The 26,770-nt window shown below is 39.4% G+C and overlaps 1 protein-coding gene and 1 long non-coding RNA gene across 16 annotated transcripts in view; both read left to right on the forward strand.

The window, feature by feature from the left end:
• MPDZ (multiple PDZ domain crumbs cell polarity complex component) overlaps positions 1-1,792 on the forward strand; it is a 95,905-nt gene extending 94,113 nt beyond the window's left edge. For all 15 annotated transcript variants that reach the window (XM_061442482.1, XM_061442484.1, XM_061442487.1 and 12 more), the window contains 2 exons: positions 375-498; positions 1,326-1,792. In XM_061442482.1, coding sequence (XP_061298466.1) covers positions 375-498; positions 1,326-1,472 — 271 coding nt within the window. In that variant the 3' untranslated portion in view covers positions 1,473-1,792. The remainder of the gene's footprint in view (positions 1-374; positions 499-1,325) is intronic.
• A 20,521-nt stretch (positions 1,793-22,313) lies between these two features.
• Positions 22,314-24,619, forward strand: LOC133262969 (uncharacterized). The gene is made up of 2 exons (XR_009741420.1): positions 22,314-22,606; positions 24,103-24,619. It is a non-coding gene; the product is annotated as an uncharacterized LOC133262969 (long non-coding RNA).
• Positions 24,620-26,770: the final 2,151 nt, after the last annotated feature.

Raw genomic sequence — 26,770 nt, forward strand, 5'->3', positions numbered from 1 at the left:
GGTGGAAGAGGTGTTTGAAATAGCTATCTTTGAGTAATAATGAGGGCATTAGACAGTTACAGTGTTTTACATTAACTAAAGAAGCCAATTCATTATAATAAAAGCATTTTTAGTGATAGTGGAATAGAGTCATAGAATCATAGAATAGTTTGGGTTGCAAGGGACCTTAAAGGTCATCCAGTTCGACCCCCCCTGCCATTGGCAGGGACACCTTCACTAGAGCAGGTTGCTCAAAGCCCCGTCTCGCCTGGCCTTGAACACTGCCAGCAAATATATTGCTTAACTTGAAATTTTTTTTGGTTTTGTTGTTGACCATTCTACAGATTAAGTCGTAAGTTCAGCCAACATTGCAATACTCTTCTTCCTTTTCTTAGACCTCCTCAGTACAAGACCATTACTCTGGATAGAGGACCAGATGGCCTAGGCTTTAGTATTGTGGGTGGTTATGGCAGTCCCCATGGAGACTTACCTATTTATGTGAAGACAGTGTTTGCAAAGGTAAGTGTAAACTTTAAATTTGTTCAGTCAATTTATTACTTAGTTCATAGCAACCGTTATCCTAAAGAATGGCTTGAGTTTGAAGCCAAAGGATTGTTAGTTTCTCACAGCGTTTCTTCCTTGGCGCAAATGCTGGTCAGAATGTGCTTGCAGCATTTGAATGCTATAGCCTTAGGAAGATTCAGAATTTCCAAAAGCATGTGACTGCATATGGTAGTCTTCTTCAGCTCTCCAAAATGAAATTGTGCACATACTTAGAAAAACAGCCCGCTTGCCATATGTTTAGAGTGTATTTTCTTCAGGTAGTAGAAGGTACTTTTTTGTTTATTTTGACTCAGAGTCTGAAGGATAGACCAAGATGAAATAATTAAGCTCAGGTCTGGACCTTTGGAAAAGTTCAGGTACTGATAGATTGGACTGTCCTAGGAAACAGCCTTGAGTCAAAGAAAACTGGAATCAAGAATCCCAATCTTTTATAATAAATCAAAGTGCAGAGCTAAATTTTGATTATTCCTTATACAAATTGCTGAAAACTTCTTCAGGTCCAGAAAATCTTACTTCTGTGATAGTGGAGTTTAATTGTTACACTGGCTGGGCGAACATGGTTAAGAGAACAAAAAGTCCTACAGGTCTGATTTCTAAATGTTGTGAAACTTAGAGAAGGCAGGGCATACTACAACAGTAGCAGGCTGTACTACAGTTGACTGTATTTGAATAATTGAAATTTAAAAAGCTTTAAGGGGTTTTGTGTACAGAGCCCATCTTACTCAGACCAAAGGGAGAAAAAGAAATGCATGGGTCTGCAGTTAAATGTTGTATCATTTCAGGGTGCAGCAGCAGAAGATGGACGCCTGAAGAGAGGGGATCAAATCATTGCTGTGAATGGGCAGAGTTTAGAAGGGGTGACTCACGAGGAAGCTGTTGCTATTCTGAAAAGGACAAAAGGAACAGTCACTTTGACTGTTTTGTCGTGAACTGGCTACCTGAAGGGGTAGGGTCAGTAAGACTATGTTATTTACACTCCACATAGCAAAGAGAATGGAAAAGTTTATATAGCCTTCTTGCTTTTTCAGCTTCACAGAACTGTGTTACAACACTGAAGAATAACAACATTTAACCATATTTTTGTATACAATAGAAGTATTTCTCTTACTGTCAAGCCACTGGGATGAAGTTATGTCAGCTATGTAAAGACATGGATATTTTTCCTATTACTGTTATACTGAATGCTTCTAAGTCACCAGGGGAAAAAAAAAAAAAAAGGAATGTTTGCATTAATAACCACACAGCAAAACTGGAATGTTCTGCTAAGAAGCTTTGGATATTTGAAATATGTTGGAAAAATGATAAAGTCAACAAGGGGGTGGCATGAGTGGCCATAGTCAGAAAACAGAAAAAAGGTTATTGAAGAAATAACAAAATATCAAACTCTACAAAAAGAAGAAATAGTATGTAGTCTGGAGGCAGATTATTAATGGATTTAGGTGGTTATTTGTGTTATTTCACAATGCTCAAGTGGGAGGACCTGAGTGGGTGGCTTGGGTAGTTTTTTTTTTCTGTGTATTTAAATTTCATAAGCCATGGTGTGTCCAAAATAAAAATAAAACTGTGTTTTAGTTTGGCTTAGGTTTGAGGTTTTTGGTTTCTAGTTTGTTTGGGGTTTTCTTTTGTTTGAGGCAGGGGTGTATGTGTGTTTGTTTTGAAAGGAGAGCACTTGTCCTCAAGGCTGAAAAATCCATTTGCTACAGGAAGCTACTCCTGGTGAATGAGAGTGTGTAGCAATTGCAGTATTAGAACAACTAGAATTCTTTTATAATAGTAGTGTTTTTAGCCTATATGGATGTGAAAGCAACCTTTCCAATGTGAAAGATGTGTAAGGGAATCACAGAATCATTAGCGTTGTAAGGGACCTCAGGAGATTATCCAGTCCAACCACCCTGCCATGGCAGGGCCACCAGCAGGTTACACAGGAACACATCCAGGTGGGTTTTAAATGTCTCCAGAGAAGGAGACTCCATGACCCCCCTGGGCAGCCTCTTCCAGTGCTCTGCTACCCTCTATGAAAGAAGTTCTTCCTCATGTTGAGGTGAAACTTCTTGTGTTTTAGGTTATGGCCATTGCTCCATGTCCTGTCACTGGGCACCACTGGAAAGAGTCTGGCACCATCATCCTGGCACCTACCTTTGAGATATTTAAATATATTAATAAGATTTCCTCTCGGTCTTCTCTAGAAGAGAAAGTTATCCTTTTCCAATGTGTTTCATGTAAGCTACTTGAATCAGAGCCACAAACAAACCTCTGAGGGCAGGTTTACTTAGCTTGTGGATGTTGGTTAAGCCAAGTTGGAAGAAGTTGATGTTACAGTGTTAGAGCAGTTACCAGTAGCAGCAAAGGTCAGGTCCTCCTTCGACTGAGGAGACCTAAAACCAGGAGCTGAGGGTAGGTAAATGCTGAAAATTTCCATGGTAGAGGAGTTATCGGTTGGTGGTGAGGTGTTGTATTCTCTTCCCTTGTTATTTCCTTTATCGTTATTATTATTGGTGGTAGCAGTAGTGATTTGTGTTACACCTTAGTTACTGGACTGTTCTTATCTCAACCTGTGGGAGTTGCATTCTTTTCGATTCTCCTCTCTGTCCCTCCGGGAGTAGGGGGAGGGAAAGAACGGGGAGAGTGAGTGAACAAGTTACCTGACTGGGTTTAAACCACGACAAGTAGTGAGACAGCAGTGAAGGTCTTTATGTATCATCATTAAGCAGAAGAGGATATATGAGGGCTACAAATACTGGTTTGGGCCCTCAGATTTCATTTTAAAGGAACAAATACAAGACAGTGTTTAGTCCATGGAGCAGTTGTTTGACAAGCAGTGTGGTCAATAAATTTATGAACTCAATTTCCTAAGCTGGGGTCTCCAATGAGACTTTATCCAAACCCTTAACTGATTGTAGCCTGCCTTTGCCTCTTCTACTTTAAACTGGCTCTTAGGAATCTAGCAGATAAAGTGCACTTTGCCTATGATTTACCTTCCTGCAGAAAAATTTTCTAAGTCTTTTGAGGGAGATTTGTAATTACCAGCAATAACCTTTGTGTTAATTAGCAAAAATAAATCTGTAGCAAGAAGGCCACCGTGTCAGTTGTCATTTAAGAGAAACCTGAAGTGAAAATGCAGGGAATGCTCAGGCTGTTATTAGGAGGAGACACAAAAGACTAGCATTTGTTTTACTGGGACACTAAAAGCAGCATTAGGAATGTATTTGAAATAGTATTAACAGATTGATAGTTATGTCTAAATGAATTAACTAAATAAACCACCCTCTTTGTCTTTTTAACTATTTCAGAAGTTACACTGTGGTAGGGTAAGATGAAAGAAAACAGATGGTACCATTACTAGATGCTGTTGTTACGGAATTGTTTTTCTATACTTATTCCTTGGTTAGAGTGAAAAATGCCTACATTAGAGTATGTAAAGTCATCTTAAATAGTATCTATATTTGTAACAGAAGTAGTGTACAGATATTTTATTACTGCTGTTCTGTCTAAATGGAAGTTTTGAGTGAATAAATTCCAAACTGTTATGATGAAAAAGTAAAGTTGCAGGTGTGTTTCTGGTTGCTTTACAATGGCATGCTTGCATTGTTCATTCTGTCATGAAAGATTTACTTAGAACAATTAAGAAAAGGCATTATTCTTTATGTGAACCTTAAAGCATCAGCTAAAAATTGCTTTATTTGGATTTTGAGATTTTATATTCGCTTGCAAACTCTTAGCATGACACCAGATATCAAAATTATCTAGCAATTAATATGAAGCTGCTTTGCCTTTTGAAACAGACAGCATTACTCAGTCTGTTTAAAAAGCATTCTTCTGGGCATGGGACTTGCCATGAGGAATCAAATCAATGAGCCACGGAGCCTGGGACTTTGTGTCCCAGGACGATGTGTCCCACGGAGCTGTGACCCATGCTGCTGCTTCAAGAGCACAGGATCTCACTGAAGCCCAATGCCAGGAAAGCTATTTCATGACCACTGCTTAGTGGCTGTCATGCAGTGGACCATGGAGGGTAATACACTTTGCAGGCTTAGGATGTTTGATTTACTTTATCATTTGGTCATCAGCACAATTCTCATATCACAGGGGTTACTCATGTGAAGTGATGGGTACTATGTCCCCAGTTCTAACCAGGTCTTCTGGTTTTGGTTACATTTTTAACATGTGACTGTGTTAACTATGGGACTTGACAGTGTTGGAGCTGAAGGGCCTGGTAACTTAAAGATTCCAGGCCATTGTTTGTTCAGATACCTAGTCCTTTCTTTTAACTCTGCTTACCTCTCAGCTGTTCAATGCTGGTAATCTTAGAGTGGTACTGATGAAAAAGATTGGAACTTTGTAAGCATGGATCTGGACAGAAGACAGCTGGTTCATGGGTATACACATATTTCATTTCTTGGCAGTAAGCAGGTATCATTGGCACAGCTGCTTTCCTATTCAGTCCTCTGCTGGATTCTGCTTCTGAGTTTTATGGTAACAGTGGTATTGTAATTCTCAGTTGCTAGAGTGGGTATAATTTAGTGGCCATTGAGTATCCTTCCCCTTCACTCTATATCCAGCCTCTTTAAAGAAAAAGGCAGCTACATATTCTGTAGACCTAGACATGTACTATCCTAAAGAAAAAAAAGTCAACAAAAAACCCCAATCAACCAACCAACAACAACAAAAAATAAGATGTCATCTTTGTTCTAAATTGGCAAAGAGACATTTTGCTTTATTGACAGACTTGGAAGGAATGTGGAGGAACTTAGTATTTTCATTAGTAGTTTTCAAAGAAAGCCTTAAAGTGAGAGTGACATTGGAAAGTTGCTGGTAGTGGTTTCCCATACACATCTTTTTCTTGCTTTTTAGAGCAAATTCTTTGATGCATGTAAAATATTCACGTGTAAGGAACACTTCTGTCTTAGGCACCACATGAATCTACTAAGAATAGATGAAAAATTTCGCTTCCTTTACAAATGATATTAAAACTGTGAACACTGTTGTCCTTGGCATGTTCAACACTTGCAGTGTATATAAAAGCTGTTTTTATTTCTCTCTGAATTGCAGATCACGTATCTTCCTCAACAGCTGTGTAGATCTTGATTTTAATGCATTTTAGTTCATAGCCATTGTTGCAGAGTTATGTGTTAGACTGATTAATTTCAAACACTTAATAGTAGTATACCTGCTAATGCAAGATGATGCTTAAATAGGTTGAGGTTCTTAACTTTTCCATGTTTTCATTCTCCTGTGGTAATATCTACTCTCAGTGAAAATGACGACATGAACTGGGCGGAAAAAAATGTTTCTTCCCTTATTTCAGTAGAAAGGAGAATAATTTCTGAAAAGCTACTAATCCTGAAATCTGCATACATCTCAGTTGCAGATGTATTACTAATTTTCAACAAGATTTTTTGTTAAATTACAGCAGCAAATTGTTTTCAGAAAGTGAACCAAGCAGGCTTACACTTAGTCTTTCTCATCAAGCTACTTTCTGGTCAGTCCATTGTATTTGACCTTCAAATATGTAGTTTAAAATATGTAACTTTTAGATACCTATATATTACAAAAAGATAATGTTTGAATCACATACAATAAACATTATCTGTGTTCTCAGCTGAGAGTGTGACGTTATATATTTAAAGTGCTAGCAGTTAGATGTCCAATTTACTCAGGGATACACAAGTGAAAGATTTTTTACTAAGATGGGTGGCTTTGAATTTTTCAGCGCTTACTGTTTTCTGTTATTTCAGCTTTTGGCAGTTTAATAGTTTACACTTTGTAAAGTGTAGTTCAGTTTGTTTAAGAGTATATTTGGACTGAGCAAGGTTAACATTATAGCTAAAAGGGAATGTTCTACATGAGTATTTCCATGGGACGTGGGATACCTTTTTAAGACTCTCAGCAGTGGTCAACAACAGTGTGTTGCAATTTGGTGTGTTTTCATAGATTGCGCAATATCAGGACTGGGAAGTCTGAGGCCACAGGCTACATTTGCAGGATGCTTTATCAGGTTTCCACACTGCACACCAGATGGAAATAAGGGAGCTTGGGTTTCTGTTTGGGCACATCTACAAGCACTTAGGCTGAGGCATATTAAAGGTCTTTGCAGGCTGTAATTTTCAAGTACCGTCTCATCACAAGGATGTATAGCCACCACGCCCAGTGCTTCGAAGTCTCACATTTTTGGGGATTTTACAAAAAGCAATGGGAGCAGCATCTTGGGTATTTAACAAGAAATTACTTATTCTCTGTTTTGGGAGAATCTTTGTCTGAAACTCAAAGCCATACACGTTTTGTTGTGGCTTAAAAAAGTTTGTTACTCAATGTTAAATGTGAATATGTCTGTTGGGAGTAGAAAGGTCAGTGTTGCAGATGAGTTACATAAATATCAATATAATCCTAATGGCTAAAGCAGCAAATGTCACTGGAATTCCTGTTTGTGACAGGAACCACTGAGGGCAAGTGATAATAAAGATTGTCATATGGGGAAAGCATTAGCCTTTGTTACTGTCACCAAGAGCAGAAGAAAGAAGTGATGTATTCTTATTTTTGTAGTGCTTTTTTTGGTAAGTCCACACCAACTCTTATTTTCCAGATTTTATACCTTTTCCCAAGTGTAAAGCCTGCAAAGGGCTAATAAGGTGTTATTCTTCTAACAATCTTGGAATGAAGAAAAAACCCCACATTTTCCTTAGTTTTGATGAATATATACAAATACAAGTAGTGAAGGAAAATGTCACTCTTAATGTTAGAATTCTTCTAGGGAGTCCAAGCAACTCCAAATATAGTACCTGGGCTGGAGACTTCATTTTCAGTAGTTGCAGATTAAATGGGGTAAGAGACATATTTAATGTAGTAGATTAGTGTTGTTTCACAGTCATCTTAAATGCTGGGTAATGTGAGCCGCATCCGCAGTTTCCTTTTGTATTCACCTAGACAGTTCACTGCTTGAATCCCATGTCCTGGAAAAGTTCCTGTAAAGAAAAGGCTTAGGATCTACCATTTCACTTGCAAGTCATGCCTTAATGGAAGACAAGGTCCAGCACTATTTTTGAAGAACAGCTATAGGTTTCTGTCTGTATGAGAAATTCTGAGGTTTAAGTCCTAGCCAGACAAAAGCTTTGATGCTGTTCCTGACAGACTTGCCTGTCTGAGAGGTGTGGTGGTCAGAAACCCACCCCTGGGCACACTGGGATCCAGGGTCACTCCCTGATGGGATTGATGTCTACTGGGCTCTCCTCAGTCGGTATACATGTGTGTATGACAAACCTGACAAATTTCACTTGCAGTCCTAGAAATCACAGCCTGCTTGTTTGGTTGGTTGGTTGTGGTTTTTTCCCTAAGATGTAGCCTTCAGTGTCTTGGCTTTAAAGATAGTGGAAAGGACCTGCATTTGTTCTATCTTTATCTCCAGTTCTCTCATATACTGCTGGTTTTGAGCATATACATACCGAGTAAGTAATCTGCTCAAATTTATTGTTAATGTCGAGTCAGAGGTTATTCTGACCAAGTATGTGTGCTAATAACTCCACATACCAGTGGACAAAGTCTGCTGATGAAGCTTTTACAGGCCCTTTCACAACACTGAATGACAGCAGTGATTGCCTTTGTGTTAAATTTTGTGTCTAACAAAGCCTTTGCAGTAAGTATAAATCTGTCCCGGAAAGAAAAGTTAATTGCTTAAGACAAGGTGGGAACCTCCTGGACTGAGCTGAATTTCCTATTGTGACTAAGCACGCTCTCTTTCCAATCTCTGCCTTATCTCCCTACGAACAGTTTGGTTCTTGTTCCTGTCAAATGGCAGCTGACCATTAGAATTCTATGTATATAGCCTCTTTCCTTCTGGAAAAAGGCCTTTACTTTTCTTATGGCAGTCACTACATAAATTGACCTTTGTCTTTAAGTGCAGATTTATGGAATATTAGCATTTAGTAGAAATAATTCAGTTTACTGTCATTTCGTGTCCTCTTTTTTTTCCCACCCAAAAAAGTCAGAGACTTTTCAAAGCTATTTATTTAGCCAGCAGCTGAACCATTTCTGCCTGCATTTTCCCTGCTACTGTTTCCTCTGATTTGGTTGTGTTGTGCTGGGTTGAATAGGGGTGAGGGGAGCATGTCAGAGGCTTTCTGTACATGTGCAATTCGGGGAACAGTACTGTGTAAGAGCTATTAGGCTGCAGATACTTCCAGGCACCAAGTTTCAACTACAGAAGTGAACGGGAGCAGGAGAGGGGAACTGCTTACCCATTTAGGCATAAATAGGCTTGGAGGTGGCCACCAGCAATCAAGATAATGCTGCCTGCATGAGTGTTTCTTTGGTATTTCAAAACAAAAAGCGGCCGGGTGCTGGTTTCAGCTTAGGCACTTTAGCCTGGGAGCTTTCACGTGCTGAAGGTTTGTGGGAGAGGCTATTTGTCTGCAGTATCCAGACCCACATGCACACCTCGAGCTCATACTAGCCACGGAAGAGGACCCTAGATTTTTCCATAGGTGCCGTCTTCTGCGCAGCTGCATTTCTATGCATTAATCATTTTCAGTACTAGCCACTAGATAGCACTAGAGAATCAAAGTAAGTCGCAAACAGCATGGGTTTCGAAGATTTAAACGAACTTCAGCATTCCAGAACTAACAACCACTGGACTCCGTCGATGGTGTTCAGCTCTGATCAGCAGCCTAATGGAAATTGTTCAATCAGGAAAAACTCTGGTGTATTTAAAATGTCTACACTGATGTATTCCTGAGCCAAAAATACAGAGAAGTAGCATGAAGTTATCCTACTCCAGCCCTCTTATTATTATTTTTCATCTTTATTGAAGGCCACAAACTTAAAAAAAAATAAAAAAGTGCATTAAATCTAAAATGTTTTATAGTGGCCATCACAAAATGAACACTTTAAAATTGAAGTAGGAATGCACCTCTAAAAATATCCATAGGGATATATGCTTTCCAAAATTATGCCTCCAAAAACATATCCTCAACAAAAGTAATTTGCAGAGTGGGTAAAAAGTAATCTGTGCCTGTGACTTGCTGGAAGTTTACTCTATGCTTTGCAAAATTGCAAGGCTTTTTTAGCATTGCAGGAAGATTTTCAGGTAATGAAGAAATCATTACTGACCATCTCAGCGGGAAGCCAAGAACTGATGTTTTTAATCTCTGCTATGAACAGCAGTAAGAGTACAGCTTCTGCTTGCTTACTGATAGCCTTTCAAGAAGTCCTATGTGATTTTTTCTTTTAAGGGATTAGGAAACACAGAAACGTTTTGGGAGAAAGGCATGGGTAACTGCCTGCTTGTTCTGTGCATTTTCATAGGTTTTGAACTCCTCTTGTAAGCTGTATATTGAAGGCACCAAAGTTCTTTTGATCTGCACATTCATTAAGTTTTTCTGGCAGTCCTGAGGAATATACACATGTACGCATGATGCTGTACAAGGTAAGAAACTTGGTAATCTCTGGAATCTGCATTCCTGACTTTTGTTTCAAAATACCATATAAGTGATCACAGATTCTTCTGTTAATTATTAACGGGGTTCATATGCCCAGATGCCACATCCTACTTTGATAACATGTTGCAAGAGTTTTTGGCAGGGATGTAAAATTTGAAGTTTGAAGGTCTTGAACTCCTAAAGTAATGTCACCTAAATGCTTGTCTTGAAGGACAAATACATGATCAGCTCAGGGCATATGGCTCTTGTTGCTTGCTTCTGAAGCACATTAAACAGGCTGATACCGAAATATGGAACTGTACAGTAGCTTATTTACAGTAGGCATGTTTCATCTTAGGTAGAGGCACTTCAAGGACTGCAGTCTTGGCTGCCATTGATAGAAGCTCAGAGGAGCCCTCAGTGGACTTGGCTGATGCATGTGTGAACTCTTTCAGGCAGTAAGCTGTTTATTGAAGAAATTACAGAATGTTACCAAGAGATGCACAGGCTATTTTTGAGGCTTGCTTACACTTACAGTACATGCAGAGTGTCATTACCTACCAGCTTTCTATGAAAATTCACCTTTTCCCATCAGTGTGTGAGAGGCGCATGTTGAAAGAAGATAAGAGATTTAACAGCACTGAGGGTTGATCATCTGTTTCTCCACCATCTCACTGAAGATTTTGCAGCCATCCTTTTCCCTCCCATGCCAGTTCCTCAGCTGCAGCTTGGTGGGCTGAACTTGCTTCATGATAACAGTCAGTTATGCAAACATAGAGCTGAGTGAGATTTGTCAATCACACTTCCAGCCTCCTTCAGGCATGCTTTACTAGTTGACAGCTATTTGCAGCTGGCAGGCCAGCAAAGCAATTACTACAGGACTGGGATGTGAACTAGCATTGTGTGCAACTAAAGCAAGATTGGCTACTGACGTGGTACCGCAAATCCTTCCAACCCCTTTTTGGGTTTGTTTATTTATTTATTGCACATATAAAACTATACTAAGCATGTCCAGGCTACTACTGTACTTCATTCCAAAATGCAGGAAATTTTACAGGGTTTGCTCCGTGATTTGTTTTGCTCCAAGTGAGAGTGGCAGGGAAGCTGTTTTTGTAAGTGCTTTGAAAACAAGTTCCAGCAAAACTGAGCCTTATCAGATCCAGCTGAAAAAGGCTGCAAACACTGAATAGTGTTTGCCTGTTAAATTTTAATTTGGGTTACGTAAAAGATTGTTCTTAAAGTGGCACATATTGACATTGTTCTCACACCTATTAACTTGCAGCTGGAGAGTGAAAAGGCCAAGAGACCGGTAAAATCTGTTTGTGTGTGTTTGTGTGCATGTGTGAAAAAACTTTTAGGTAGGCTATGGCAGAGTCACAGAAACCTTTCTGCAGCAGCTTTTTCCTCATGGGGTGGTGTGGGGGAATGGTGCCTTGCAGGCTAAAAGTTATGTAATTCAATAGCTCTTTTGGGGGAAGAGTCCTTGTTTTGGGGACCAGCTGTCAATGCATTATGGATCTTTTTCATGTAAGTTCAGAGGTGTAGTGAGGTTGTGCCTAGAAGTCCACATGTGGCCTGAGCTGGGAAGATTCATAAGTAACAGCAAAGGGATGCAACACATACGCTTGGGTAAATGACAACAAGTATTTAGCTTACTGCAGGTGGAAAAATTTAGTTGAGTTGGCCACGCAAATTCTAACTGGTGGTTTTTAAATGTACGTGCTCTTGGACGCTTTCCTTTGCGAAGGAGCCGCAGTTACTGCAAGAGGAGAAGAGCATAAAGACACATGTAAAATTAAAATACCACTCCTGATAGCTAAAGGATTACACTAGTGCAGCCTAGGAAAAATGAGAAGACAGTTTAGTGCTTTAGTTTTGGGAGTCTTTTGGAGTTCTGATAGTATTTCTTACCTACAGTGAAACTTGAAATAAGGATTTTTCCAAGTGAGTAAACTCTCATCTTTAAAGTACTTACAAGATTTCTCTTCTTATTATTTTAGAAGGACATGGAGTTGTTGTAGGGAATTAAGAAAAGTTTTTTTCTGTGTTGTAAAGTCACACTTCAGGATATTTTAAGATCTAAGAACAAGTAAGTTCTATAGTGTGCCAAACAGGTAATTTACATACCTGTGACGCCTGTTAATCTACATCAGAGACCTTTCATATTTACACCTGTGTACCTCAGATGATAAAATGGCCTGAGGCATTTGGTTCCCCTTTTGGCTTCAAAGGGTGTTTCACTTGCATTGGGTGTGCCTTCACTTAGATGCAGCACTGCTTAAATTGCCATGGGTAAATTTTTCCTTAATTCACTTTTTGCCATGGGAATTAACTATTGATCAAAATCCCAGGAACACTGCTGTAGCTAAAAGCTTAAAAGGCAGGTTGAAGTGGTAAGACCAGCTGAGAACGATACATGTGCAAGCATCAGAAGCAATAGGATACAAAACAACATCAAGAGCTGAAGGGCCAAACTTTCTTTAACCTATTGGCTGCTAAGTCTTGGGAAGCCAGACATCCTTCCTTGTTTATTGTAGTCAGTTCCCAAAGTCAGCTAAGGCTGTCTTTGAAGCTATGTCTTCAATTGAGTGAGGTCTCAAAATGATCGGTAATGCAGTCTTCATCTGTGAGGAAGGATCAAAAAGGGAAAAGGGTCAGAAATAGGGAGATGGCCCTCCATTTTGTAACAAAAGTTGTGCCTTTTATTAAAACTTCAGCTAGGTTCATCCATCTCCGTGAAAGCCAACCACACAATAAAATCATATGGTTTGCTGACCAAAAACAATTCTCAAACCCACACTTCACACATTTTAGTAGTGATTATTAAAGCCGACTTCCTCTCTACTGTGAATTTGGTCTTAAACTTGGTTGCGCCAAAATTGAGTAGGCAATTGTTTGCTTGTGTACACTGTACAGCATTATTTAATTAGGAAAATGTGCTTGGCAGAGGAGAAATGGCAGCTGGAAAAGACAGAATCCTTGTCAACAATCCATGTGGTTCCCAAAAAAGCAGGGTGAAAGTATGTGGAAGACAGATGGTAAAACATTATGTGAGTAGTGGTGTATGTGGTTGCTGACAACCCAGGAAGTGAGGATGAACAAAGGTATTCAACTGAAAACTTTAGAAGCCACATGTTATGCTATCCTGTCTCAGGAGAGGTGCAGGAAGGCTTTGCATTGTGTTTCTGGTGCTCTGTATAATCAATTTTCTAGTGCTTGCAGTGCATCTAAAGCATGGATGGATCAGAGAAGTCAAGAAATTTCCTTCCTAGGTATTTCTGCTGACAACAGCTAGCCTGGGGAAACTGTGCTCTGTCCTTAAGAATCAGTAGGGAGATCTGGTAAGCAATCTCCTTTCCGTTTTCATGGAATATCAAACTTCTTCTTCCACACATTTTAGAGACACACCTGAGGTGTGGTTCAGATGTGTGTGTTTTGATCCCTAAAGCCCAGTTAAGACTAAGCAGGGACACCACCATGGTAAAACAAAAGGAGCTGTCTTTTGCAAAGTGCAGTTACACCAGGAAACTGTCTTCAGGATTTGTAGCATTCAGACAAGTGATGAGGCAAGCTGAAAGCAAGCAGCACACAGTCTGAAAGATGGGTAATGTTTAAAGCCAATGTCAGTTCTAGAGAGCAGGTATTATATGCTTTACTGATGGGCTTTACTGATAGGCTCCTAAACTAGGTGATGCGGGAAGATAAATCTGAATTTAATCTGGAAAGTCTTCCCTCTCCATCTGCATAATTATGGTTTCCCTCCTTTTTATGAAGACCTATAATTACTACTTCAGTGGATAAAACTGTAACTAGAGGTAAGACAACTACAGTAAGCTGCTGTCTTTGCATTAACGATTACATCAAGCCGGGCAGATCTGAATCAGGTTTGTAAAGCGTAAGTTTGCCTTGCGGCCAGCCCAACTAAAAGTAACACACCCCTTACCATCTGTTCAGTGGAAGATTCCAGCCGTAGTGCTGCAAGCATCCCCTGGATCTAATGTTATGGAAAAATAATTGACAATGGTCCAAATGCTTTAAGGGATGATCAGTTCAGTGGGTGGCATCAGGGTTTTCTGGGCCAGTAGAAGTCCTCATTTTGCATCCAAATATATATTTTTAAGCCAAAGAGTAGTTGTGATGCTAATCCAGCTACACGATTCCACCCATTAAAATAAATTAATGAACTTTAAAAAGAACCTCATTCAAATGCCCAAACAGAATATAAAGAAAATCCTCACAAAATACAAAGATGATGTAGACTGCTGGAAAAGTCTGGCATATGTGAAGGACTGTCTGCTATTGCAGACAATGTGATGAAATTTGGGAGTTTATTTTAAATTAGATAGAGGCTTCAGGTATCATCCTGAAGATGTCATACAGTTAAAAAGGGGCAGAGCTACCAGTTAAGGTTATTCCAGTGGCTTGACTTTGCTAAGATCTACCTACCATATCGCTGTTCACTTGTGACTTGCTTATTCCAGGTGACCTGGAGAGGCATAGCAACAGCAGATGCAGGTATGGAGATGCATTTATAAAGTATGTTTCCAAAGAAATGGATTTGTAGGGAGGAACTTTTGTTTCTGAAGATATCCATCTTATTTATTTTTCAGTGTATTTATTCTCAGCAAATTCTTATGTGGCTCCTTCAGCTGACTGCTCTTGTGGTACAGCTTCAGCTTGAGTCTCCTCCAAAAGGTGTCCAGTTTGCGTGATCCACCATATGAGGTGAATTAGCATGATCAGACACGTACCACACGAGTAAACTCCCGATGCAGACTGAAGTGCTAATGCAGGGAAACCCAGACAAAAGTACATATACTTGCAATAAAGATTTGACAATGTAAGGTAGTTGTTGCTACAAATCAAAATTGTTGAGAATTTTTAGAAACTGTTTAACCAACAGATTTATTATTGTATCTTGATAAAGAGAGTTAGTGTTTACTTCAGGTCCAAGTCTAACCTGTTTCGGATGAAGGACATAACAAATGTATTTGCATGTAAAAGGCTGTGTGAAAACAGGGAGGAGCCAGGCTACGGCTTAGGTAAAACTTGTTCATTCTTACACAGAACAACATCTATGTGATGGGATTTAAGTATGTGCTTTAGTCCTGTCCTGAACATAAATGCTTCCACATTTCACGGCCATAAAAAAAGAAGGAAGAATCTCTTTTTCTTACAAACATTTAGGAAGTTAAAAATAGATGGTATTGAGGAAATGCCATTGAAATATGCATCTGTACAACATCCAGAGTCTGTCTTTCTGAGTTACTACTTGACCATTGCAGTTTCACAAATCAGTCCTAAGCTTAAGGTATTAAGCCACTGACAAATCCAAACAGTATCTGAGAAGTGGTGTTCCTGGCTCTTTGCCATATATTAATCACTTTCCCTTTGAATTGGACCTAGGACCTGTACCAGTTACACTGAGTTATAGACTCATAGAATAGAATCACAGGATAGTTAGGGTTGGAAAGGACCTTAATATTATTTAGTTCCAACCCCCTGCCATGGGCAGAGACACCTTCCACTAGCTTAGGTTGCTCAAGGCTCTGTCTATCCTGGCCTTGAACGCTGCCAGGGATAGGGCAGCAACAGCTCCTTTGGGCAACCCATTCCAGTGCCTCATCACTGTCAGAATAAAGAACTTCTTCCTTATACCCAACCTAAATCTCCCGTGTTAAAGTTTAAAACCATTACCCCTTGTCCTGTCAGGGAATGAGGTTCACATACAAGATTGTAATGTAGAACTTCTAGGAAGGTGCACGTACCTTCTCTATCCAGGAAAGCTGTAGTGCTGCAGGGAAGAGCAACTGGAAAACCAGCAAAGCCCAGATTTTATTTGGAGCTTTGTGGGTTGAAATCAATGCTGTCTGCTGTAGCCAGAAAGTTAGAGATAGTTAGGGAATGAATAAGAGCGTTCAGGCAGATGAAGTGAGCAGCAAATGTTTTGGCCACAATGGGTAGAAATAGTGCAGATGTTAGTGATGCTAAAGTCTGAAACCCAGTGTGCTTCTCTGGCAGGCAATGGTTCCCTCCTGCTCTCAGGTGAGAGGACTTCCAAGAGCTGCACTCCAGCTTGGCCCTGCGACTCACTGGGTATCACATGCTGCTCAGAACATGGGCTCTGCACTGTGATGCAGAAGAGCATGTCACAGATCATAACTGCTCTGGAAGGTGAATGCCAATTTTTGCTTCCTTACCCTTCCCTTCTTTTCTGTGCTTTTCAGCAGCTGCTGAGTATGGCAGAGATAGTTTTTCAAGGGTTGTTAAGTCTGTGTGCCACTTTGGCCTGATTACCTGTGAAGATATTACTGAGACACTGCTGGAGCAGTTTTAGGGAAGACCTAGTGAAGTGGAACAATCTTCACTACGTTGCTGCCTTTGTGATCAGTAACTTCTGATGTTGTGTCTTATGCTTCATTTATTTAATGGAGACATTGTAGGAAGAGGGTAGATTTTTTTTTCTCTCTGCTGTTGTTCTGTGAGTTGTCATAAACCCACAGGTTTTGCTTCAGTATTTCAAAGACATTAAGATACAAATTCTGAATTAGGTATTTGAGTCAGAGTTATGAGATATTTATAAATATATATAGTGTAAGTATATACTATATATTACCAAATAGTATATAGTGAATATTTAGTATACAGATAGTATACCTATACACTATAGTATACTATACAGTACACTATACAATGGTCTAAATATAATATACATGTATAAAATTCAACAATATGTCTATAGGCTGCATATAGATGTAACAGTGTTATAAATATATCATTTTATGTAAGCCTTATTCATCCATACAGGCCTTCTGACTTTCTTGCCTGACTTCCTCTTTGTCAGGATGCATCACTCCTGAGCGTAAAGGAGGTGATCCTTGAATATTAGCCAACTTGCTTGGGCTCCTCTTCTCTCCAGGTCTTTACCCCATGGTACTTCAGCAAGCATTTCCCTGTAGAGGCCAAAGTCTCTTGTCCTGAAGTCCAGGATAGTGAGCTTGTTGCACACCCTCCTCCTTGCCCTGAGGATCTCAAACTCCACCATTCGATGACCACTGCAGCCAAGGCTGCCCTCAAGCATCACACTGCCCACCCGACCCTTCCTGTTGGTGAGGACAAGGTCCAGCATAGTCCCGCTCCTCCTTGGTTCCTCTAATCTCATGGAGAAGAAAGTTATCATCAACACCATCCAGGAACCTCCTGGATTGTTTGTGCCCTGCTGTGTCATCCTTCCAACATATATTGAGGTGGTTGAAGTCCCCCAAGAGGACCAGGGCTTGCAAACCTGTAATTGCATCACTTAATGTAAAACAGGGAATTGTGAAGCTATAGAAGGTGTTAAGCAGATCTAAAATATATACAAGCTGTTGTAAGATGTTCAGTGAAGGAAGGGGATGCCATTCTTCCCACTTAATAATTGATAGTAACTTAATAGTAAATTAATACTAAGTAGGACTGGAAAGTCTCTAATATCAGAGCCAATGTGATTCAATAAAAGTGTTCAAGTGGGAGAACATAAAAGCTTGTAGCAATATACTGGATCTGATACAGAGTTGATCAAGGAAGTTGTATTTGGTCTTGAAAATAGTATCACAAGAGAAATATCAAAATATTCAAGGAAACTTGAAGCTCAGTTTAGAAATTGATGGTCATAACGGGGGGCCCTCAAAGACTTTGTGACAGTGATTGACACTGAGATGGGATTTGGTTTTGTTGTGGCTGGCATAGAAAATGGATCACAGATACAGGCTAAAAATTCCACTGTAGCTCGTCATGAACTTGAGTCCCATGGCCTTATATCTCAGGTAAACTCCCAAATTTGAGTGGTGAGGAGAGATCTAATCTTTTTATTTGGGAGCTTTTATATATGTTATTCTTTATCACTGTGGCCAAACTGTCAGCCGAAGAGGAAGCTTCAGTTTCTCAGGACCTCAGATTCGGGAGGGAAGTGGTGGGAAATGGCTGTCAGGACAGCATCTGACACATGTGAGCTGAACATTTCTTCTGTTGGCTCAAAGCCTTAGGTTTAAACTAGGATCATTCAGGCAGCCTGCAGAGATGACCCAAACCTGGCAAGGGCCTTCTGAAAGACTGAGAAAAACCCCTTTGTTCTAGGTCTTTCAGCTCTGTGGTATGCAACAGCAGTGCATATTAATCTGCACACACTAGAATGGGAAGTCCCAAGCCCAGAGGAATAAATCCCCACCCCACTGGACCTGATTTCAACAGTCTGGCTGGTTTTAAGAGAGGCAGCAATTCCCCTGGGAAGTCTATTGCTCAGTGTCAGAAACTGAAGAATCTCAGCAAGAGGAAAATAAAACCTCTTCAGCTGAGACATTCCAAAGAAATAGAAAGTTGTGCCAAAATTATTCCCTTTTTTGCCCTGAAGATGTCATATGCAGAGCCAGTTAAACAGCAACCTAAGGTAAAGTGCATTTACAATTGCCATGTGATGGTGACTTGACTATGGTTGCTGAGAACAGTAATGTATTTAAAGCAGTATCTGTGATGGGTTAATAATTGAAACTCATAGCTGCTGTGGCAAGGACATGGTGTTCAGCCCTTTATTCATATCCAGATATATGGCTGCTAACTAGATTTTAACCAGTCTGTTTAACTGTGCCATGCTATCTCTTCTGTTAAAAGGGCAGTAATTACACATCCCAGGAAAAAGAGAAAAAACAGGTCAGTGGAACAGATTGGGGTATTTTGTTTTAACTAAAGAACAAAAAGTAATACCTTTAAATTGATCCTGAAATTGGAAAAAGATGCAGTTTGCTTGTTCAGAATGGAATTATGGATACACCTGTTGCAGAGAAGTAGAATAACCAATGGAATTGTATAATTAATTTCCTTATTAGTCTCTGCTTGAAGGAATCTTAATTAGTGCTAGAATAATAGGCCATTTCTGTCCATCGCTGTAAAGATGATAAGTTTTTCTGTCCATCTCTGTAAAGATAAGTTTTTCTGTCCAAGTAGTTATTTCATGCAGAAGAGAATCTTAGAGACTACGTGTAAAAATATCTTGATCTCTGACCTTGTTTGTTGGAGGTTATGCAACTTTTCCCAGATAATAATTTTGCTGCATTAATGAAACCCTATTGAGCAGTTGCTTAATGCTTAGCTACTGCACTGTGCATTCAAAATGGATTTCGTATGTCTTTCTCATAAAATTCAGTACAACTTTTTGCCCTGAGTCCATTCTCCTTCTCTCAAGTGAAGGTTTTAGTGCTTTGGAAATTTTTAGCTTGAGCCCAAACTAAAGAGCTTGCCTTCCCTGAATCATGGAAAAATATAATTGCATGCAGAAAACCAGTGATAAAAAGGTACGGGTGGAATTGAGCTGCTTAAAAGCAACTCTTCAGTGTCATTTAAGGTGCTTTATCTCTCCACTGGGATGGAAGAGACAATTCAGACCAAGAAAATTAATTTCTGGGTTGGTTTTGTCCAAGAATGATTTTCTATGCCTTCTACTTAAGAATCTGAAAGTCTTGTGAAAAGGTAACTATCAGTGTTTCCTACTTATTTCCTTAGAGGAAAATCATCCTGAACATTACCTTGTGAATGCGTCTACCTGTTCCTAACTACCTATCAGAGCAGCTGGCAGAAAAAGAAAAACATGCCTCTGATTTCACAGGCTGTCTGCACATGCACTCAGTCTGATGTTTTCAGTGTGTAGGATTTGAATCTTTGTGCAAGCCTTCCTGGTTAATACTGAAATGGCACAGTGGTCACTATCCAAAAAAGTAGCAGCTACCACTTAGGATCCTACTGAACAGTGGGACCATTTTTTAAATGACACCAGTTTAATACTGTTGTCTATGCCCAGCCTGCTTCCCTTGTATAGATTTAGGGATGGAACAATTTTTAAGGTCTGATTTCCCAATAACTTCTAGGGTAATAAGATGCTGAAATAAATTCCAGAGGTTCTTGAAATTTGTTTTCAATTCATGGAAGCACTTTAGCTTCACCGAACTTATTTCACACATTTAGGTTTGCCTTTTTGGGTTCATTGCTCTTAAACTTTACGTTTAGCAGGTGACTGAGTTCTTCTCTCAAAATGCATGAAAAGGTCCAGTGTGGGCATTAAAAAAAAAATAATAAAATCAGGAATCAGGAAGTTGACAGTGTCAAATGAGTCAGTAGAAAGTACAGACTCTCCTACCTCTAATCATTTTGACTGTGTATTGTTCCTGCAGATTTGAACTCATTAAAACAGCTCTGTAAGACAGCTTATTTGAGTCTTGGTTGCCACGTATAGTACAATAATAGCATTGTATTACACAAAAAACTTTTACCTTTTTTATTGTAGTGTTCATTTTGCTGTTCCTAAAACTTGAATTCAAACAATGGGATCATTCTCCTGTCTCAAATAGAAAATTGATCAGTGCAGCCTGGCTTCTGTCAATTCATATTCTATTACCAGGAGATTCTCCTGTTGCTTCCAGGTCTCTGACTTCCCCTGAGTTAGGGAAGAAAACTGTGGATAGGATTTCTAGTTGTGGATAGCAAACATTTAGTGTTCTCTAACACTCTTAAGAAAATTCTGTTGCATGCTGGGTATAGGTGCCTGCTCTGGCTGGGTTTTTTCCTGTTTGTTTTTTTTTTGTTTTTTTTTTGGTGGTTGGGGGGGGTGGGGGTGTATTTGTTTTTTCTGTTTATTTAGGGTTTCTTTAATTAAGGAATAGTTACTTATTTGCAAAATTTTGCTGGACTTGAATGCAGTGAATGTATGAACTGAGTGGCTGCTGAAAACACATTGCTTAAAGCAAGCTGTTAATATTTGACTCCAGCAGAAATGACAGCAGGCATACTGGGTCAGCAAAAATATATTACGAGTTGTTATCTCTGACTATGTTGATGGACAGGGTTCTGTAACGAGTCATATGGCAGTAACTGCCATTTTTAATTTAAAAATGCTCTATGGAAATAAGCTCCTCTTTTTTTTTTTTTTTTTTTTTTCCTTTCTTCTCTGGTTATTTAATTCTTCAGGTTTCTCTTCTCCTCTCCTTCTTGTTAGTACTTTATCTATTATTAAGCAAGCCTTCCTCAGAGTCACGAATTTAAAACAGCTGGTGTGACTTCATCAGTCACTCATGATATTTTTGAAGCCTTGTGATTTACAGCTATGAATAACAGCTTTTATTTTCTTGTGCTGCTTGATCTTTTTCCCACCACTTAATTTGTTACAGTTGTCTAATGATGCATTTATGTTATATGTCACAAACATATTACATTCATACAGACTCGGGCAGGAGTTCAGACTGTTGCATGAAGAAAAGGTCCATGCTTTGATTCAACAAGTAGAAAGTTATAAATTAATTCTGGTACAGTGCTTCTCAGAATTCAGTGTGACCTATGTATAATGATGTATGTCTAACCTTTTTCATTATTAAGGGCTGAGGAAGAAGAAAACAAGATCTATTGGTCTTGGGCTTAGATTCTGGAAGTTAAAGAGCAACTCGGTGAGGGATTTTTAGTTGGAACCGCAGTCTGTTCACATAAATGTTCAGTTCCAGACCTTTCAATCTAACTCGAATGGCCTTGCCCTTCTGAGAAGTTGTTTCCCACCCCTGAGTGAAAGCAAAATGACGATGGACATGAGGTATCACTAACCATAGTTCCAATGATGGCCATGACTCAGATCACATTGCATTCTTTGGCATGCTTACACTCTTAAACATGACCTCTGTAACTGACAGGTGGCAGATGGGAGTACATCTCAGAAAGTTTCCCCCCAGGGCCCTCATATATACATAGCTTTTCTTTCTTAGAGAACAGGGAGGTAGTTAACATTAAAGCACTACTGAAATTCTTGACAGTGGTTTCTACTAGGTAACCATTTCAATGACACTGCTTTACTTTGAGACTTGTGGCATTGTCCTGCAGTGTGCATTAACGCAATGTTTGTCTATACTGTTGTGGTAGGTTAATTGCTGTGGTGATTCTTCATTTTAGTGTAGACTGTATACATTTTTCAAGCAATCAATACGGTTTGCCTTTTGTATTTGTATTGTTGGGCTCTCTACATAGTCTGTTTCAAAATTATATTACATGAACTCACTTTTTCCTTTACTGTCAACAACATGGATCATTTGTAGAATCAGTAGTAAATCCTTCCCAGTCTTCAAATCAGTTTCAAAACACAGCCCTTCTCCACCAGATGTTTTTGTGTAGTAAAAAGCAGGTATGATTTATGCCTGTTTCATGTGCATAAATATATAAAAGTGTCTATATATGTCTTTATATATATCTGAGAGACACAATATGGATCTTTTCCTTTTCTTTAGTGTTGGTTTTTATTTGTTTTCAAATTTTCTGCTGAGTTATATCCATTAAGAAACTGCATCTTTCTTTTTTGGCTCAGTCCATATCTAGGCCAGCGCAAGAAAAGGATTTCCTCTTCTCTTAGTGGGCCTTTTCTCTTAGGGCCAATGAAGTTATTGCTGGGATATGCCGGTTTGAAGGTATTCAGAAACTGATGGAGGTACTTTTCCCATGCTTTACCATCAAATAGTTTGGTTACCTGTGATCAGGTGATACCAGCGTGTGAACAAGCACATTCAGTACAAAGGCAGTACTATTATTCTTCTAGGAACTGTATTTATTTCCTGCAGGTACTTCACTTGATGGGTTTTGAAAGGAACATTTGTTAAGTAAGTGCCAAAGCCAACAAAGAAGAAAAGTCATCTGTCACACAAAACAAGCACTTTTTAAAGAAGCGAGTATGTTACTGGTGTCTGTTGTACTTTAGCTTAAGGCCACCCCGTAAATCATATTTGAAAAATTAGTTATGGAGGGTTATGCATACCTGTTCCTATCAGTGCTATGAAATATTCGTTTCAATGTAGTTTCTGTTTAACTGATGTTATGGTATTAATGTGTAATTATCACATTAATCCTTTTTCAAAGTTATTTTGGGGTCTTCCTTAGTTCAGACATACTAATAATGCTCCATTATCTTGGTTTAAAACTAATTCAGACAAATACAGTATGTTGTGTTATCCCACCCATTAAAACAATGCCAAAGATTCTTATTGAGAGCATTCAGAAAATTCAAGAGACATTGATTTGTTATTCTACATCAGTTACCTTTCATGGTGAGGTTACAGACAGAACACCACTGATTTGTTTATTTAAAATGAAATTGCAATGCACAATGCATTCCTGTAAGCTCGATTTATGTGGAATATTTTCAGCTGAACACTATTCATTGAACTGTCAAGTTTTTAGAAATTTGCTAAAATATAAAAATAGCAAAGACCAAGTTTGGATTGAAATACACCACCTGTGATGAAATAGCTGGTAGAGTTTATTACAGCATGGGTATAAACAAATCTTCCAAAATATAAATTACTGTGGCTCTACTGACTAGGCAATCTGGGTTTGGTTTTTGGTTTGGTTTGGTTTTTGTTTTGTTGTTTTGGGTTTTTTTTTAAATATATCTGTACTCCTAAAATGAATGTTAAAAATCTGGAGTTGTAAATATGCTAGTAAATTAGAAACAACATTATTTATCATAAATCCATAGTAGAAAGCTGTCACTGCAGATTACAGCCAGGATGGATTTGAGCTATGACTTTTTTATCCTTTCTATTTGCTGTTTTCTGTGTCTCCTAAACTCTCTATTGGCAAGCAGGTGCAGTAAAATACCTGTGTATTGAAGTAAGTATTTCCTTCTCAGCCCTGTCCATCCTACCCAAGAAAAAGATACTGTGATGAAAATATTTGGGTGGCAAAATTACAAAAAATGCGATTTAATGCATTACCCTAATCTGTGTTCTGTGCTGTGCAGTTGAGAAGATGGCACTTTGGATTCAGGGTGATATTTCTCTTTATTAGGTTAAATGTGGCAGTGACTCAGTCCAGAATATGCAGTATTTCTGAGGGGCTTTGAAATGTGGCAGAAAAACATGCCACAGCTGCTTGGATTATTCCTTAGCACACCACACTTTGCAGCACAGTTTTGGGTTTCTGTGTGCATTTGTGAGCCAGACTCAAAGGTCAAGGCACAAGATGGATTTAATTCAGACTATTTTCTTGCTGGCCTTGGCTGCATCTGGTTGATGCGTGTTATTAGTGCAGCCACTGAGTGATTTGAAACCCAGCTGATGAGAGCTTATTTGTTATCTTTCTTTTGTCTTTCACACAGATGATTTGAGTAAACAAGGTGCAAATATTCAAGAGTTAGATGAGATCTTCTCAGAAAAGAGAGTGAGTTCAGTTTCTTCCCAGTGCTGATGCCTCTTTGCCCTTCAATGCTTTTTGTCTTCCTGCTAATCCTTTGATTCAAGAATGTATTCCCATCACTATGCAGGGCCTGAGAGATGTGTTTTCTGGCCTTTCTTGTTCCTTGGGAAGAATATGACACACTGCAGTGTTGTCTTCCTGATCCTGCAGCTGGCCTGAAAAACCGGTAGCAGAAAAGAGTGCACATGCTTAACTTTGAATTTTACTGATAACAACCAGGTGATGTTACTTCTGGCAAGCTACAAATATTTGCCTTTCCTATTGTGAGAACCATTCCTTATGGAAACTGGCTAAGATGTGAAACTTCTTGCCTTGAGCTGGAATTGTATTTAACCAGAAGTATTTTAAACCATTTTTCTCCTCCGCTTCTAACTCATGACCCAACTCATGATTACTAAATAAAAATGCATGAGAATTACCTGACTGCACTGTGATATAAAACACGGTATGGGTGATCATTTAACATGGTAGTCCAAATCAGTATTCTTCACCAGTATTGAATGTAATGATGATATTATTATCAATGACTATGTTCTGCAATGTATCACTACCTCCTGTGACAGTGAGTGGTGAGCTGAGGGAGAAACTGTAAGTGCCCTCTCTGGCAGTTCTCAGAACTGGTTATGACCTTCTTTCCTCTGCCATCGTGAAAATAAATATTGTTTTGCCTTAGACCATTTAACCGGAAGGGGGTCAGTAAATGTCACTGTTGCAAGTGACAATTCTACGATAATCAATTAATATATATATTAATGATACTGAATCATCTCCAGAGGAACTCTCCCTTTTGACTGTAGCAAAAGACTTTCTAGTCCAGAGCCTGGCAGTATTTGACCCTTCTTTTCTTTGTCCAGCCAGCATACATTTAACCGGTCTAGATGTGATGTGTTTATAAACAGTAGATAAGTAGTCTCTCCTTTGTTAAAATGGAGAGGAGCAGAAGCCTAGCTTGTCCAGATTACTAGTTTTTATTTGAAAGATTTACTCTATTTACTAGTAAGGGGGATTGCTGGCTGGCAAAGTTGATGCATGAAAGCAGCCCTTGGTGTGAAACCTGCTTGATTTGTTCTTGGCAGTGAAGACAGCCTGTGTGGGAACAAACCACCTTGCCAGTGGCTCTTTGGGAGACACTCCCCAGCGTCTCCCAGAAGAGTGAGGACACAGCTTCCACACAGCCTCTCTGCAAGCATTAGGCTTTCTCTAGCCCATCCTTCTGAGACAATGACACAGGCACTTCGGCATCTGTTTTAAAGCATAAAGCCTTTGTGTAAGAGCTCACAAAAGAATGTAGAAATCTGTGAGCCAAGAGCTGAGATCACTATGTTTGTTCAAAATAACAACACAAAAAGGCCATCTATAGGGCAATGGTGACTTAAAATATTCTTGAGCAACACAGTGTGGGAATCTGCTGGAATCAGCTTTTGGCTGCAAACATGCAGCAGCCTCCAAATGCTTGGGTACTATTCTACTAATACTGATTCAAAAGGAGCATGACCTGCAGGTTGAGGGAGGTGACTCTCCACCTCCACTCTGCTCTCATGTGACCCCACCTGCAGTCCTGCATCCAGCTCCAGAGAAGGCCATGAAGATGCTGAGAGGGCAGGAGCACCTTTCCTATGAAGAGTGGCTGAAAGAGTTGGGCTTGTTCAGCCTGGAGAAGAGAAGGCTCTAGGGGGACCTCGTAGCAGCCTTTCTGTACTTAAAGAGTACCATCAAGAAAGCTGGAGAAGGTTTTTTTTACAAGGGCGTGTAGTGACAGGACAAGGGGGAATGGTTTTAAACTGAAAGATTAGACATCAGGAAGAAGTTCTTTACTGAGTGGGTGGGGAGAAACTGGAACAGGTTGCCCAGAGAATCTCCGGGCCTGGAACTGTTCAAAGCCAGGCTGGATGAGGCTTTAAGCAACCTGGTGTTGTGGAAGTTGTCTTTGCCCATGGCAGAGGGGTTGGGTTCCTTCCAACCCAAACTATTCTATGATTCTATGGCTTTAGGCAGCTACTAATTGGTGACACACACAGGAATAATGCAGTCAGGCTGCAAAAGCCTGCCGTGATTTGAGAGACTATCTTCCAGAATTTTTTCTGTGCTCTAGAAATGATTGTCAGTAAAAACGAACTTCATTAAGCCCTTCTATTCTTGGAATTTTAGGAATGGCCTGTTTCATTTGGTTAGTCCCAGCTGCTACATGCTAACACTTCTCTGTTCTCCTTTCTTTAGTTAAAGTACCATTGAAGTTTTGGGAATTTGTTTGGGAGAGCAATAGAAACCTCTGATGCATGGGTGCTTAAGAATAGTTTGAAAAATTGGTATCAAGTACCACAATGAAAATAAGAAGCAGAAAAAAAGGGCAGTAGGTAGAGAAAAAAAGGTGGTTTTCCTTCAATTGGAGTGGTCATACCAGTTCCCATTATTCACAGGATAGTCTCCTTCAAAAGTTCAAGTGAAATAAGAAAACAAATTTCCAAGTTAATAAGATTTTTTTTCTTTCTTTTGTAAATTCTTGCTTAGGAAGGGTCATCAGTAGCAGAAAAGATTGTTTGTTGCTATAGAAATATATCCATGAGGAGTAT

Source organism: Pezoporus flaviventris, unplaced genomic scaffold (genome assembly GCF_033815535.1).
Source record: "Pezoporus flaviventris isolate CSIRO_AGI_PZ_B2104156 unplaced genomic scaffold, CSIRO_AGI_Pfla_v1 ptg000226l, whole genome shotgun sequence".
Classification (NCBI taxonomy): Eukaryota; Metazoa; Chordata; class Aves; order Psittaciformes; family Psittacidae; genus Pezoporus; species Pezoporus flaviventris.